Source organism: Procambarus clarkii, chromosome 51 (genome assembly GCF_040958095.1).
Source record: "Procambarus clarkii isolate CNS0578487 chromosome 51, FALCON_Pclarkii_2.0, whole genome shotgun sequence".
In the NCBI taxonomy this organism is placed as follows: Eukaryota; Metazoa; Arthropoda; class Malacostraca; order Decapoda; family Cambaridae; genus Procambarus; species Procambarus clarkii.
The window spans coordinates 16,797,973-16,813,646 of record NC_091200.1 but is presented as its reverse complement, the minus strand read 5'-3'; the positions used below and the strand labels follow the sequence as shown (position 1 = coordinate 16,813,646).

General features: G+C 45.5%; 1 protein-coding gene across 1 annotated transcript in view; it reads right to left on the bottom strand.

Moving 5' to 3' along the window:
- The window catches only part of HPS4 (Hermansky-Pudlak syndrome 4 protein), a 329,942-nt gene extending 317,452 nt beyond the window's left edge, over positions 1-12,490 (bottom strand). The window contains exon 1 of the mRNA XM_045768881.2: positions 12,337-12,490. Within this exon, the coding sequence (XP_045624837.2) occupies positions 12,337-12,368 (32 nt within the window). The 5' untranslated portion in view covers positions 12,369-12,490. The remainder of the gene's footprint in view (positions 1-12,336) is intronic.
- Positions 12,491-15,674: the final 3,184 nt, after the last annotated feature.

The following is a 15,674-nucleotide window of genomic DNA, read 5'->3' as shown; positions in this document are numbered from 1 at the left end:
TTTCCCCTCCTTTTCCCCCTCCCCACCGAGTGGTGAGGGTAGGGAACTTTGGCCGCCTAAGCCTCTAGTTTTGGAGAGGAGTTGGGGGGGGGGGCGGCACTCCTCTCACCTAAAGCCTCACATTTCTAACCGACTTGGCCAATCAATTAAGTATGGGACGTATTAGGACAAATTAAAGCCAGGTAATAATGACGTAATCTGAGCCTCGGCTACGACGATATCATTAAGCAATGATATCATGGAGCAATGATATCATGGAGCAAAACATATGCATTGTTGATGGACACACACATGGAGAGAACGGGCCGTGATAGTGACCTATCACTATGCTGATAGTTCACTCCAGTCATAGGTCACTCCAGTCATAGGTCACTCCAGTCATAGGTCACTCAAGTCATAGTTCACTCCAGTCATAGTTCACTCCAGTCATAGTTCACTACAGTGATAGGTCACTACAGTGATAGGTCACTACAGTGATAGGTCACTACAGTGATAGGTCACTACAGTGATAGGTCACTACAGTGATAGGTCACTACAGTGATTGGTTAATACGGTGATGAACAAATGAACAAACAAATGAACAATGTTCATTTGTCAGAAAATTCTCACCAGATTCATTGGGAGATGGCTTCTTCAATAACGAATTGTAAAAGCACTTTCAACAGGAACATAACTGAATCTGTTTTAATACAGATTACTAAAGAATGTAATTTGAACATTAGCAGTGGTTTATATAACTTAGATCCATTTTTGATAGATCAATTAAAGGGCGATTTGAGTAGGATCATTGATTCACATTTGTCTCTAATTCATTGTAAATATATATATATATATATATATATATATATATATATATATATATATATATATATATATATATATATATATATATATATATTTAATTGATCTATCAAAAATGGATCTAAGTAAATATATATATATATATATATATATATATATATATATATATATATATATATATATATATATATATATATATATATATATATATATATATTTACAATGAATTAGAGACAAATGTGAATCAATGATCCTACTCAAATCCTACCTACCTATATATATATATATATATATATATATATATATATTATTAAATATGACCGAAAAAGTAAGATTAATAATTCTAACACGAATTTTCTCAATCTTTCGTACATTTCTTTTCACTGTTGGAGGTAAATCAAAAATCAATTCTCCAAAATTCATTTTTATTTCTAGTCTGACGCGACACGAGCGCGTTTCGTAAAACTTATTACATTTTCAAAGACTTTAGTTCACAAATACACAACTGAATAGAACTTACGCATCTCCGATTTTATATCTACATTTGAGTGAGGTGGAAGGGGTGATGTGGCATTAACACAAGACAGAACAAGATGTGGTATTAATAGGGTATTAATTTCTTCAACACAAGACAGAACAAGAGTATTAATAGGGTATTAATTTCATCAACACAAGACAGAACACGAAACAATGGATATTGAAATAGAAGTGTTTGTAGAAAGCCTATTGGTCCATATTTCTTGGTGCTTCTATATTGGAGCGGAGTCTTGAGGTGGGTAGAATATAGTAGTGTATCTTTTCCACAGCTCATAAAACGGAGGAAAGGGTCCTGAAAGATATTGTTAATAGAAACGTTATCCCTACAGACAAAAATCAGAGGATACAACTGACGATTTACTATAAAACCAGAAAAACGGCCAGCCTACTCATGAGAAACTCTCCAGACACAAAACAGAACGCTTTAAAAGAGACTAACGTCGTCTATGCCTTCAAATGCCCTCTTGGGGACTGTAAGCTCCAAAAAAACCAGTATATAGGCAAGACAACAACATCTCTTTCTAGGCGTTTAACGATGCATAAGCAACAGGGCTCCATTAAGGAACATATAATCTCTTCCCACAACCAAACCATCGCCAGAGAAATCCTAGTAAACAACACAGAAATCATCGATAGATACAGCGATAGCAGGCGGCTTGACGTTTGCGAGGCACTACACATCAAGAAGTCAACACCAGCAATCAACAGCCAATTATTGCACAACTATATTCTACCCACCTCAAGACTCCGCTCCAATATAGAAGCATCAAGAAATATGGACCAATAGGCTTTCTACAAACACTTCTATTCAATATCCATTGTTTCGTGTTCTGTCTTGTGTTGATGAAATTAATACCCTATTAATACTCTTGTTCTGTCTTGTGTTGATGAAATTAATACCCTATTAATACCACATCTTGTTCTGTCTTGTGTTAATGCCACATCACCCCTTCCACCTCACTCAAATGTAGATATAAAATCGGAGATGCGTAAGTTCTATTCAGTTGTGTATTTGTGAACTAAAGTCTTTGAAAATGTAATAAGTTTTACGAAACGCGCTCGTGTCGCGTCAGACTAGAAATAAAAATGAATTTTGGAGAATTGATTTTTGATTTACCTCCAACAGTGAAAAGAAATGTACGAAAGATTGAGAAAATTCGTATTAGAATTATTAATCTTACTTTTTCGGTCATATTTAATAATATATGTCTACAGGAAAGACTGCTACCAAAATATACTAATATATATATATATATATATATATATATATATATATATATATATATATATATATATATATATATATATATGTCGTACCTAGTAGCCAGAACGCACTTCTCAGCCTACTATGCAAGGCCCGATTTGCCTAATAAACCAAGTTTTCCTGAATTAATATATTTTCTCTAATTTTTTTCTTATGAAATGATAAAGCTACCCATTTCATTATGTATGAGGTCAATATTGTTTTATTATAGTTAAAATTAACGTAGATATATGACCGAACCTAACCAACCCTACCTAACCTAACCTAACCTATCTTTATAGGTTAGGTTGGGTTAGGTAGCCGAAAAAGTTAGGTTAGGTTAGGTTAGGTAGGTTAGGTAGTCGAAAAGCAATTAATTCCTGAAAACTTGGCTTATTAGTCAAATTGGGCCTTGCATAGTAGGCTGAGAAGTGCGTTCTGGCTACTAGGTACGACATATATATATATATATATATATATATATATATATATATATATATATATATATATATATATATATATATATATATATATATATATATATATATACTCACATCCCCTCATCTGACGTGGAGTCAAGTCACAATCATCTGTGTGGACCACTCAACGAGTCATTACGTGTATAATTTCCACTTAAGGGTCAGGAGAGCAGCGCCCCTCGGCTATCCAATTTATTTCTTCTTGGAGAGAATTCAGGCGTTAGTACCGCAGTGGAGCAAGACTCATATACCAGAATGTTGACAAATACAAATAAAGATTATAATTATTATGTTATTACAACATCCAGTTGCTTGTGAAGAAGGCGAGCAACTATCATGATGGCTTATTGCTGTAGGTAAGATCATCAACACTACCTTAGGCAATAAAAGTAAGGAGTAGCACAGACCAACGAAGAGTTGTCCAAAACCTCTGATTCAATCATCGGAGGAAAACTATAGGCCTACCCGACAATAAGCGCACGACAGAATAGCTGTATATCAGCCAGGCTGTGACGGTAAGTTAAACATCTTATTGATTTGGATTTATTGTGTCAGGAACTCTTGTGGCATGCTAGCACTTCTAATGAACATGACAGGCGCTTCAGTGACATGCTAGCACTTCTAATGAACATGACGGGAGCTCCAGTGACATGCTAGCACTTCTAATGAACATGACAGGAGCTTCAGTGACATGCTAGCACTTCTAATGAACATGACGGGAGCTCCAGTGACATGCTAGCACTTCTAATGAACATGACAGGAGCTTCAGTGACATGCTAGCACTTCTAATGAACATGACGGGAGCTCCAGTGACATGCTAGCTCTTCTAATTAACATGACAGGAGCTCCAGTGACATGCTAGCACTTCTAATGAACATGACAGGCGCTTCAGTGACATGCTAGCACTTCTAATGAACATGACGGGAGCTCCAGTGACATGCTAGCACTTCTAATGAACATGACAGGAGCTTCAGTGACATGCTAGCACTTCTAATGAACATGACAGGAGCTTCAGTGACATGCTAGCACTTCTAATGAACATGACAGGCGCTTTAGTGACATGCTAGCACTTCTAATGAACATGACAGGAGCTTCAGTGACATGCTAGCACTTCTAATGAACATGACAGGAGCTTCAGTGACATGCTAGCACTTCTAATGAACATGACGGGAGCTCCAGTGACATGCTAGCACTTCTAATGAACATGACAGGCGCTTCAGTGACATGCTAGCACTTCTAATGAACATGACGGGAGCTCCAGTGACATGCTAGCACTTCTAATGAACATGACGAGAGCTCCAGTGACATGCTAGCACTTCTAATGAACATGACAGGCGCTTCAGTGACATGCTAGCAGTTCACGCGTGGTGAACACAAGAACTTCAGTGAGAACTACACTAACCATATAACAACAAGATGCAACACGGTCTAGCTCGTTGTATACCAACACAAGAGCCACGAGTATTGGGTTAAATGTCTGTGAAGTGTGTTTATTGTTATTTGATATTACAAATATGTTACAGTTTCTCGCGCATTATATTCTGCCTGTAAAATGACAGCTGGTGTTACGATATATGGTATCGTGTTATTTCATCGCATAAAGGCACGATTATTTAAGTCATACGTTCATTATTACAGGAAGAACGAGGTTAACAACCATGGAGGTCGTTAACTGTCAGCACGGTATGGCTCGTCCGGTGGCGGGAATTTCTGTTAGCCAATCAGAACCACCGGGCGAGGTAACGTGTGCTGGCCGGAGCATGTGCAGAGACAGACATCTACTCCCCTCCATTGAGTCAACAGGCTGTCGTCGCGTTTGGATGTGTGACCAACGGACCCAACTGTTAGTGTGCTCCACCCTCATGAAGGAAGAGGACATCGAGGCATGGTCGACGTTCTTGAAAGTTATGGAAGATAACAGTTTTGAGTTTTAGAGGTCGGCGTGGAGGTAACGCGCTGATTTTCCTGATAGCGGTACACATTGCAGGAAAGTAGATGATTTATAAGTGGGAAGATCAATCGGACAAGAGACGACCGTAGCATGGTCGTAGTATCTTTCTCTCTATATATATATTTAACTGTACTTGTGTACAATGCAATTGTGTACAATGCACACATATATATATATATATATATATATATATATATATATATATATATATATATATATATATAATATACACATGTAAAATATTGTATATAAGGTGATTAGAGATATATCACAATATATCCATGATGAAGTTTTATACCATCTTATTTTCTTGTCCTTTGTCAGACCTCAGCACACAGTGTGTCGCACCTGACAACAGGTCCGGCTGAGGCTGACACCTGTTCAGATTCATGTACCCCGTTGTAGTACAACGAAGCATTAGGATAAACATTCAGAATAAACCTAAATTAAATGTGTTGGGTTGTCAACAGTTCGATCCCAACACTGGCCAGGCTACCTCTTACCAAATTTCTTATAACGGGACACTTGCAAACTTTGCTAATCTTGTTTAAGCGCACGAGGCATTAAATTAAAGTTTTCGGAGTGTAAGCGAGCACCATGACTTGTGCGGCTCCATGCAACCCAGGTTTAGAAATGACTACCTTTTCCCCCATCATGTAACAACGTTCACTTCAAGAGACAACCACACTCAAACACACATTCTCTTCAGCTGAGAACCTTCCGTATATCGTCGAGAGCCACCGAGGCAGTAGCTGGAGCACTCCTGGACCTGTGTGAGGCGTGTGGCGCTTACTGGGCACGTCCCGGGGCGGCGTGGGGCACGGTGCACGTGAGGCAGGATGTGAGTGTGCTCGTGGCGGCGTGAGGTAGCATGTGTGGGTGTGCTCGGGGAGGCGTGAGGTAGCATGTGTGGGTGTGCTCGGGGAGGCGTGAGGCAGCAAGTGAGTGTGGGTGTGCTCGGGGAGGCGTGAGTGTGCATGTGAGAGTGAGTGTGTGTGTGACACGGGCGGCGTCTATACACACTAAGGCTGCCGTCATGACTGAGCACCTCCACCCTCCTGCCCTCTGACTGACACACACATGGAGACCTTAACACACACATGGAGACCTTAACACACACATGGAGATCTTAACACACACATGGAGGTCTTAACACACACATGGAGGTCTTAACACACACATGGAGATCTTAACACACACATGGAGATCTTAAGAGATACAAATAGAGGTAGAATTAACGAACGATCATCTCAACACCCTCACACGAGACCGAGCCACACCCTCACACGAGACCGAGCCACACCCTCACAAGAGACCGAGCCACACCCTCACACGAGACCGAGCCACACCCTCACACGAGACCGAGCCACACCCTCACACGAGACCGAGCCACACCCTCACACGAGACCGAGCCACACCCTCACACGAGACCGAGCCACACCCTCACACGAGACCGAGCCACACCCTCACACGAGACCGAGCCACACCCTCACACGAGACCGAGCCACACCCTCACACGAGACCGAGCCACACCCTCACACGAGACCGAGCCACACCCTCACACGAGACCGAGCCACACCCTCACACGAGACCGAGCCACACCCTCACACGAGACCGAGCCACACCCTCACACGAGACCGAGCCACACCCTCACACGAGACCGAGCCACACCCTCACACGAGACCGAGCCACACCCTCACACGAGACCGAGCCACACCCTCACACGAGACCGAGCCACACCCTCACACGAGACCGAGCCACACCCTCACACGAGACCGAGCCACACCCTCACACGAGACCGAGCCACACCCTCACACGAGACCGAGCCACACCCTCACACGAGACCGAGCCACACCCTCACACGAGACCGAGCCACACCCTCACACGAGACCGAGCCACACCCTCACACGAGACCGAGCCACACCCTCACACGAGACCGAGCCACACCCTCACACGAGACCGAGCCACACCCTCACACGAGACCGAGCCACACCCTCACACGAGACCGAGCCACACCCTCACACGAGACCGAGCCACACCCTCACACGAGACCGAGCCACACCCTCACACGAGACCGAGCCACACCCTCACACGAGACCGAGCCACACCCTCACACGAGACCGAGCCACACCCTCACACGAGACCGAGCCACACCCTCACACGAGACCGAGCCACACCCTCACACGGCACCGAGCCACACCCTCACACGGCACCGAGCCACACCGTGACATAATGAGTGCAGGTCCCCCGGGTGCAATAAAGACCTCTGTTATTGTCTCACCCCACTCAGCTCCCCTGAGGCCCGGGGCGCCAGGCTCCCCTGAGGCCCGGGGCGCCAGGCTCCCCTGAGGCCCGGGGCGCCAGGCTCCCCTGAGGCCCGGGGCGCCAGGCTCCCCTGAGGCCCGGGGCGCCAGGCTCCCCTGAGGCTCGGGGCCCCAGGTAATAAAGCTGGGACTGGACGCCCACCTGGGCCAAGCCCGGCCATTTTATGTCCTTGAGAAGCGTCTTAGATTTACGGATTATGACCTCATCAGGAAATATAAATCGGAGGAGCAGGTCGTAAGAGGTCTCTGGCTCACCTTAAGTGTCCCGCGGGTGGTGAGTCGCGCCGTGCTCTGGGGCCAGCTGTCTCTGTCAGGCAAGCCACGGCATGCGTCAGTGAGGTAAGCCACAGCATGCGTCAATATGTGAGGCAAGCCACGGCATGCATCAAGATAACAGTAAACTATGCTTGAGTGCCTTGTGCATCTAGATGCATTTACAGGGTCGAGCATTAGCTCCTGGTCCCGCCTCCGTTGATAATACTATATTTACATTTGATTTTTTTATTAATTCACTCCAACCACGTGTAACCTGTCCATGTATTAACTACTGGTACCGCTTACCACTGCCTCTCACACTCACCGCTCCCTCTCACACACTCACCGCTCCCTCTCACACACTCACCGCTCCCTCTCACACACTCACCGCTCCCTCTCACACACTCACCGCTCCCTCTCACACACTCACCGCTCCCTCTCACACACTCACCGCTCCCTCTCACACACTCACCGCTGCCCCTCACACACTCAATGCTTCCTCATACATTCACTTACCATTTATGTCCATCGTCTTTCAGTCACATTCCCGGTGAGTTGAATGACTCCCTGATAGATATTCAAGCGCAATTCATTCACCATTTTGTCATGATCAATTCGTTCACCATGGCCGAAGATGTATGGTGAATTTACCCACACTTTTGCACTCCACATCACAATTATAACATATATAATTATATAAACTATATTAAGGTAGCAAATATGTTCGTTTGCTACAACCTGTCCCCTTAAAAATAACGTCGCTTTTGGCCGTTTGCCCGTATGGCCGAAAGTTGATGTAATTTAAAAATGAAAAATAATGAAAATAAATTTGAGTTTTTTTTCAACAACAGTTAAGGGTCCTCTGATAGGTTAGATGGGCAGGAAATTCTCGTAAAGTTTCAAAACGTTATGAAAAACGTTAATTGAAAGTTTCCTCTCCTAATCTTTCCGAGTAAGCCGGACGACTCAAACAGAAAACGGGACAGTACGTCACTTTCGTGAGCCGATTTCACTTCAAATTACGATCACTTTTGGCCACAGCGCGTATATAATACAGCCTTACTTAACCGCACTCACTGGTATTAACCGCACTCACCGGTATTAACCGCACTCATCGTTTAGAGAGATACTCCGACCTCTCCGCGGATATATTTGTCTATATTTTGTAGTCCGTTCACGCGAGAACAGTTGAGCCATTAGACCTTGTGATTACTTGATCACTGTTTGGTTAGCCCCGGTGTTAAGCCTCCGGGTATGGGGCCGAGGGGGCCATGTTATGCCCACCATCTCACTATTATTTAACAAAATAGAGGAAGAGAGAGAAAGGTGAAGAGAGAAAATAAAGAAAATGAGAGGGAGAAAGAGATTGAGAGAAAACGCTAGAGCAAGAGTGAGCCCCAAGAGAAAGGTTACACAATGACTATATATAAGTGTCCATTTCCAGTGAAGATGAAAGTAATAAATCATAATCTGGATTTAGCCTTTCAAATATAAATACGCTCAGTGTATGTGAGCGTGAGACAATGGCCGGGAGGGTTCCTCTCCCAGAGGACCGCAGGGTTCCTCTCCCAGAGGACCGCAGGGTTCCTCTCCCAGAGGACCGCAGGGTTCCTCTCCCAGAGGACCGCTGGGTTCCTCTCCCAGAGGACCGCTGGGTTCCTCTCCCAGAGGACCGCTGGGTTCCTCTCCCAGAGGACCGCTGGGTTCCTCTCCCAGAGGACCGCAGGGTTCCTCTCCCAGAGGACCGCAGGGTTCCTCTCCCAGAGGACCGCAGGGTTCCTCTCCCAGAGGACCGCAGGGTTCCTCTCCCAGAGGACCGCAGGGTTCCTCTCCCAGAGGACCGCAGGGTTCCTCTCCCAGAGGACCGCAGGGTTCCTCTCCCAGAGGACCGCAGGGTTCCTCTCCCAGAGGACCGCAGGGTTCCTCTCCCAGAGGACCGCAGGGTTCCTCCCCCAGAGGACCGCAGGGTTCCTTCCCCAGAGGACCACATGTGGTGGACAACACAAGGGTTGGCCAAAAAAGGGGCTTTCCAGCTCATACCCAACAACGCCCTCTGGTCGTCGGAGCCCATAATCCACACGGTGAGGTTTTCCAGGGGAGGGGGGGGGGGGGGGTCAATCGCAAGGAGACCATGGGAGCTGCATCACCATGTCCACCTTCCCTGCCACACAGATGTACGCATATCAACACAAAAGTATACTATATCAACACAACAGTCGTGTTGATATAGCATATCAACACGACTGGTTACCTACACACACACACACACACACACACACACACCCGTACCTTGTCAAGCACAAGACGAAGCTGGAAAAAGTTCAAAGGTATGCCACTAGACTAGTCCCAGAACTAAGAGGCATTAGTTACGAGGAAAGGCTGCGGGAAATGCATCTTACGACACTGGAAGACAGAAGAGTAAGGAGAGACATGATCACAACCTACAAAGTCCTCAGGGGAATCGACCGGGTAAACAAGGATAAACTATTCAACACTGGTGGGACGCGAACAAAGGGACACTGGTGGAAACTGATTACCCACATGAGCCACAGGGACGTTAGAAGGAACTTTTTCAATGTCAGAGTAGTAAACGGATGGAATGCATTAGGCAGTGATGTGGTGGAGGCTGACTCCATACACAGTTTCAAATGTAGATATGATAGAGCCCAGTAGGCTCAGGAATCTGTACACCAGTTGATTGACAGTTGAGAGGCGGGACCAAAGAGTCAAAGCTCAACCCCCGCAAGCACAAATAGGTGAGTACAAATACACAAATATACATTTTGTATTCAAGACTAACTGATTCACCTAGTGTGAAATTCATTGTTTATGTTTGTGATTAACTTTAGTACCCACGCGAAACTGCTTATTGCTGCCTTGGCAAGAGTTCAACACGTCTGCGTTCATAACCCATATTTGCGACTGTTTACCGTGACACAGACACTGCCGTGACTGGTTACCGTGACACAGACACTGCCGTGACTGGTTACCGTGACACAGACAGTGCCGTGACTGGTTACCGTGACACAGACAGTGCCGTGACTGGTTACCGTGACACAGTCGGTGCCACAGAGTTGTGTCTGATCACCAGCGCCCACAGATGCCATTAACTAATACTCAGACGCTCATTCCTCGTAAGATGAACACAGTCATGCAATTTCCAACCCCATCAAATTAACTCAACATTCACGCATTTAAATTTCGTGCGTTCTGCACGCATGATTAGCGAGCGCGCTCTACGCGCATGATTAGCGAGCGCGCTCTACGCGCATGATTAGCGAGCGCGCTCTACGCGCATGATTAGCGAGCGCGCTCTACGCGCATGATTAGCGAGCGCGCTCTACGCGCATGATTAGCGAGCGCGCTCTACGCGCATGATTAGCGAGCGCGCTCTACGCGCATGATTAGCGAGCGCGCTCTACGCGCATGATTAGCGAGCGCGCTCTACGCGCATGATTAGCGAGCGCGCTCTACGCGCATGATTAGCGAGCGCGCTCTACGCGCATGATTAGCGAGCGCGCTCTACGCGCATGATTAGCGAGCGCGCTCTACGCGCATGATTAGCGAGCGCGCTCTACGCGCATGATTAGCGAGCGCGCTCTACGCGCATGATTAGCGAGCGCGCTCTACGCGCATGATTAGCGAGCGCGCTCTACGCGCATGATTAGCGAGCGCGCTCTACGCGCATGATTAGCGAGCGCGCTCTACGCGCATGATTAGCGAGCGCGCTCTACGCGCATGATTAGCGAGCGCGCTCTACGCGCATGATTAGCGAGCGCGCTCTACGCGCATGATTAGCGAGCGCGCTCTACGCGCATGATTAGCGAGCGCGCTCTACGCGCATGATTAGCGAGCGCGCTCTACGCGCATGATTAGCGAGCGCGCTCTACGCGCATGATTAGCGAGCGCGCTCTACGCGCATGATTAGCGAGCGCGCTCTACGCGCATGATTAGCGAGCGCGCTCTACGCGCATGATTAACGAGCGCGCTCTACGCGCATGATTAGCGAGCGCGCTCTACGCGCATGATTAGCGAGCGCGCTCTACGCGCATGATTAGCGAGCGCGCTCTACGCGCATGATTAACGAGCGCGCTCTACGCGCATGATTAGCGAGCGCGCTCTACGCGCATGATTAACGAGCGCGCTCTACGCGCATGATTAACGAGCGCGCTCTACGCGCATGATTAACGAGCGCGCTCTACGCGCATGATTAATGAGCGCGCTCTACACGCGTGATTAACGAGAATAAATAAAGTCTAGATCTGACAGTTTATGAAAAATAATATTTCAATGTGTATACACATCCCGGGCAGAGCCACTTAGGAGCGCGAGGTACCGGAAAGTTTACAGTTAGCGTCTGGTGAGGTTCAGCACACCAGCGGAGGCAAACAACATGGAAGACATAATTGCAGACAATTAAGAGTGAAATCTGGAGAACTTATGAATCGTGTTGTTGACTTATTAAAAGTCCACGACGGAATGTTGAACACTTGTGTCGTATAACCTAACATCTTATTTTGTTTAAACATATCCGCGTGTCCGCGTTAATGGCGCAACTGAGTGAGAGATATTGTTGCAGCCTCCTTCCCGGCCTCCTGTATCACCTCACTGGTCGCACGACCTCAGTGAACCAGTGACACATCATACATTACGACCCGACCCATCACTTGGTGACGGCACCAGAACCGGTTCCAATGTCACTAACTCGCACTTTTCAAGTTTTAAAGTTGACAGTTATGTACTTACCAGGCTTTATCCTTGACGGATGATCTAAACATGTCACATGGCAACTGCGCACAACAAGACTTGAGAGAGTTGGACTACCCGGCGATCGATGGAGCGACGACTCACCCTCACCACCTCCCAGATAACACTGCAGCAGACGACACACAGTCAGCTGTTTAACTGGCGCCGCGTTCCTGCCACTAGGGAGCCGCCGGACACATGCGCCGCCGCTGTCGTCCCTCAACTCCTGTGTCGTGACACGCTCATGTACACGACCCTGTGTCATGACACACTGGTGAGGCTCCCTAGACCCTGTGTCATGACACACTGGTGAGGCTCCCTAAACCCTGTGTCATGACACACTGGTGAGGCTCCCTAAACCCTGTGTCATGACACACTGGTGAGGCTCCCTAGACCCTGTGTCATGACACACTGGTGAGGCTCCCTAGACCCTGTGTCATGACACACTGGCGAGGCTCCCTAAACCCTGTGTCATGACACACTGGTGAGGCTCCCTAGACCCTGTGTCATGACACACTGGTGAGGCTCCCTAGACCCTGTGTCATGACACACTGGTTAGGCTCCCTAGACCCTGTATCATGACACTAATAAGGCTCCATAGACCCTGTGTCGTGACACTAATAAGGCTCCATAGATCCTGTGTCGTGACACTAATAAGGCTCCATAGATCCTGTGTCGTGACACTAATAAGGCTCCATAGACCCTGTGTCGTGACACTAATAAGGCTCCATAGACCCTGTGTCGTGACATTGATGAAACTTAAGAACATAGGAACAAAGGTAACTGCAGAAGGCCTATTGGCCCATACAAGGCAGCTTCTATTTATAACCACCCAATCCCACTCATATACATGTCCAACCTACGCTTGAAACAATCAAGGGACCCCACCTCCACCACGTTACGTGGCAATTGGTTCCACAAATCAAAAACCCCGTTACCGAACGTTAGGAGCAAGGGAGGAATCCCGATCATATGTGGGATTCCTCCATGAAAGGGAGTTGGAAATAAATGGTTGTCGAGGACACTTTGTATCACTTGCCGACTGGGCAAATATTGTAAATCAAATGAAATATCATGCATAGAGATCTGGGAACACTTCTATGGAAGAAATGACTTGTATGCTCGGGATGGGATGTATTTATCCAGGGCTGGGGTTGTCGCTGTTGCCAACTCGTTGGAACCTGTGGTTGGAGGGATTTGTTTGGGTTTAAACTGTTAGTAGATAGTGGTATGGGAATTGATATGGGGAAAGGCGGTAATAAAAGTATGTGTTTGTGGGGGGAAACAAATTAGCAAAATGATCAATGAAAGAGAAGGGCCTCCAAATAGCGATACACTTAGGGTATATTACACGAACAGTAGAAGTCGACGAAACAAAATAAACAAATTAAATGCTCTTGCCTGCTCAGAAAATTGAGCCCATCCTCCAAATTGACAGTACGGTTTAATACTAAGCGTAATAAGTATAGAAAATTCTGCTAAAGTGCCAGATTTTCGAAAAACTGATTTTAATAGCCTAAGAATTTTTTTGGAGAAATAGATGGGAAGTCTTGGGCATAGGGGGTGGGCCGGTCTTGGAGCGAGACATGAACCCAGCGATGGGTGATGTAAAAAGGTATTTCGATGTGGATTCAAAAATAACTTATTTAAAAATATTCTAAGCAAAGAACAAGAATGTAGTATACCATTCAAATTGAATAGATCGAATACTAATGACCCGAAATGGATAACAAAGGACCTGAAGAACCTTATAGGCAGAAAGAGAGCTTGGTACAAAAGGATTAAGAATGGGAAAGTCAGTTTTGAACAAGAATTCGTACAACTGGTTAGAAATGTTAAAAAAGAGATAAGGAGGGCAAAAAGAAACAATGAAGTTCGTATAGCAGGCCAAGCAAAGACAATTCCTAAAGTTTTTTTTTCAGTTATATCGAACAAAGGTTAGAGAAAGGATAGGTCCATTAAAACTGAAACAAGTCAGGTTCTGTTAACAGGATAACACGATAATATCTGACATTATCAGATAACTGATAATGACGAAGAGATTAGTATTTTTAATAAATATTTTTTCTCTCTATTTACTAAAGAGGAACTATACACAGTGCAAATATGTGTAGTAATACTTAGAGATATAATATATATTGGTGAAGGTGTAATTGTGTATTGTTAATCCCCCCTTTATTCTTTGCATTACTACTTGCCACCACCAGTTTTTGAAAACTTACCATCGACTTGGGGTAGGATCAGGAAGAAGAGGTTATAAAACACATTAGCAGAAAGAACCTGGTTACTGGCCCAAGTTGGCCGTAACAATCACTTGCATCAAACAATCGGCCAATTAGTCTAACGTCTATTGTGGGAAAGTTACTTGAATCGATAACTGCAAATACCATTCGTTTTCATCTCGAAAAACATAAATAAATAAATGATTCACAACATGGTTTTACAAATGGCCGTTCATGTTTAATAAATGTGCTATCATTTTATTCAAGCATAGTTGAGGCAGTTGATAGTGATAAGGTTTGCGATGTTGAGTACCTTGATTTTAGCAAAGCTTTTAACACAGTGCCACATGAAAGACTGATTAAAAAGATAGAGGCTCATGGTATTGGGGGTGCTATATTAAGTTGGATTAGGGCATGGCTATACCAAAGGAAACAGAGTTAGTGTAAATGGTGTTAAGTCAGAATGGGAAAATGTTGTAAGTGGAGTGCCTCAAGGTGCAAGGAGACGCAACCCAGTATGGTGCAAAGCATCAAGACGGCGAAGAGTAGAAGGAGAAGCAGAAGAGTATGCAGGGCAACCATAATCGAGTTTAGACAGGACGAGAGAGGAGTGCAAATAGATAAGCGTGCGCCTATCCGCTCCCCAAGAAGTATGGGACAAAACCTTAAGTAGGTTAAGGGCCTTAGAGCATTCAACTCGGAAGTAAGAGATATGGGCTGACCAAGACAAACTAGTGTCAAAGACTAACCCCCAAAAAGTTACACCGTAAACACTGAGGATAACGTGTAAAGCACAGGTGTTACACATGAAATTTAGATAATTAATAATGAATAAAACCTGACCCTGCTCGGGTGGTAGTTTCCTGTAGCTTAACCAACTAACCAATCTGTAAGTCATATGGCTCATTTGTAAAATAACTTACAAATAAATGGGGTTTGTTGGATATTTAGCACACTGTTTCGTGTAGCCTCGGCAGCAAATATCAACTATTTTGAGTAATATTGCGTTCTTAGACTCGCTGGAAGTCATTTTGGGTGTTGTGGGAGGCACCCTCTGCCACAGCTCAAGTTTCACCAACAACTAAGATTACTTTCTCCCCTCCTGCAGCGTCAGCC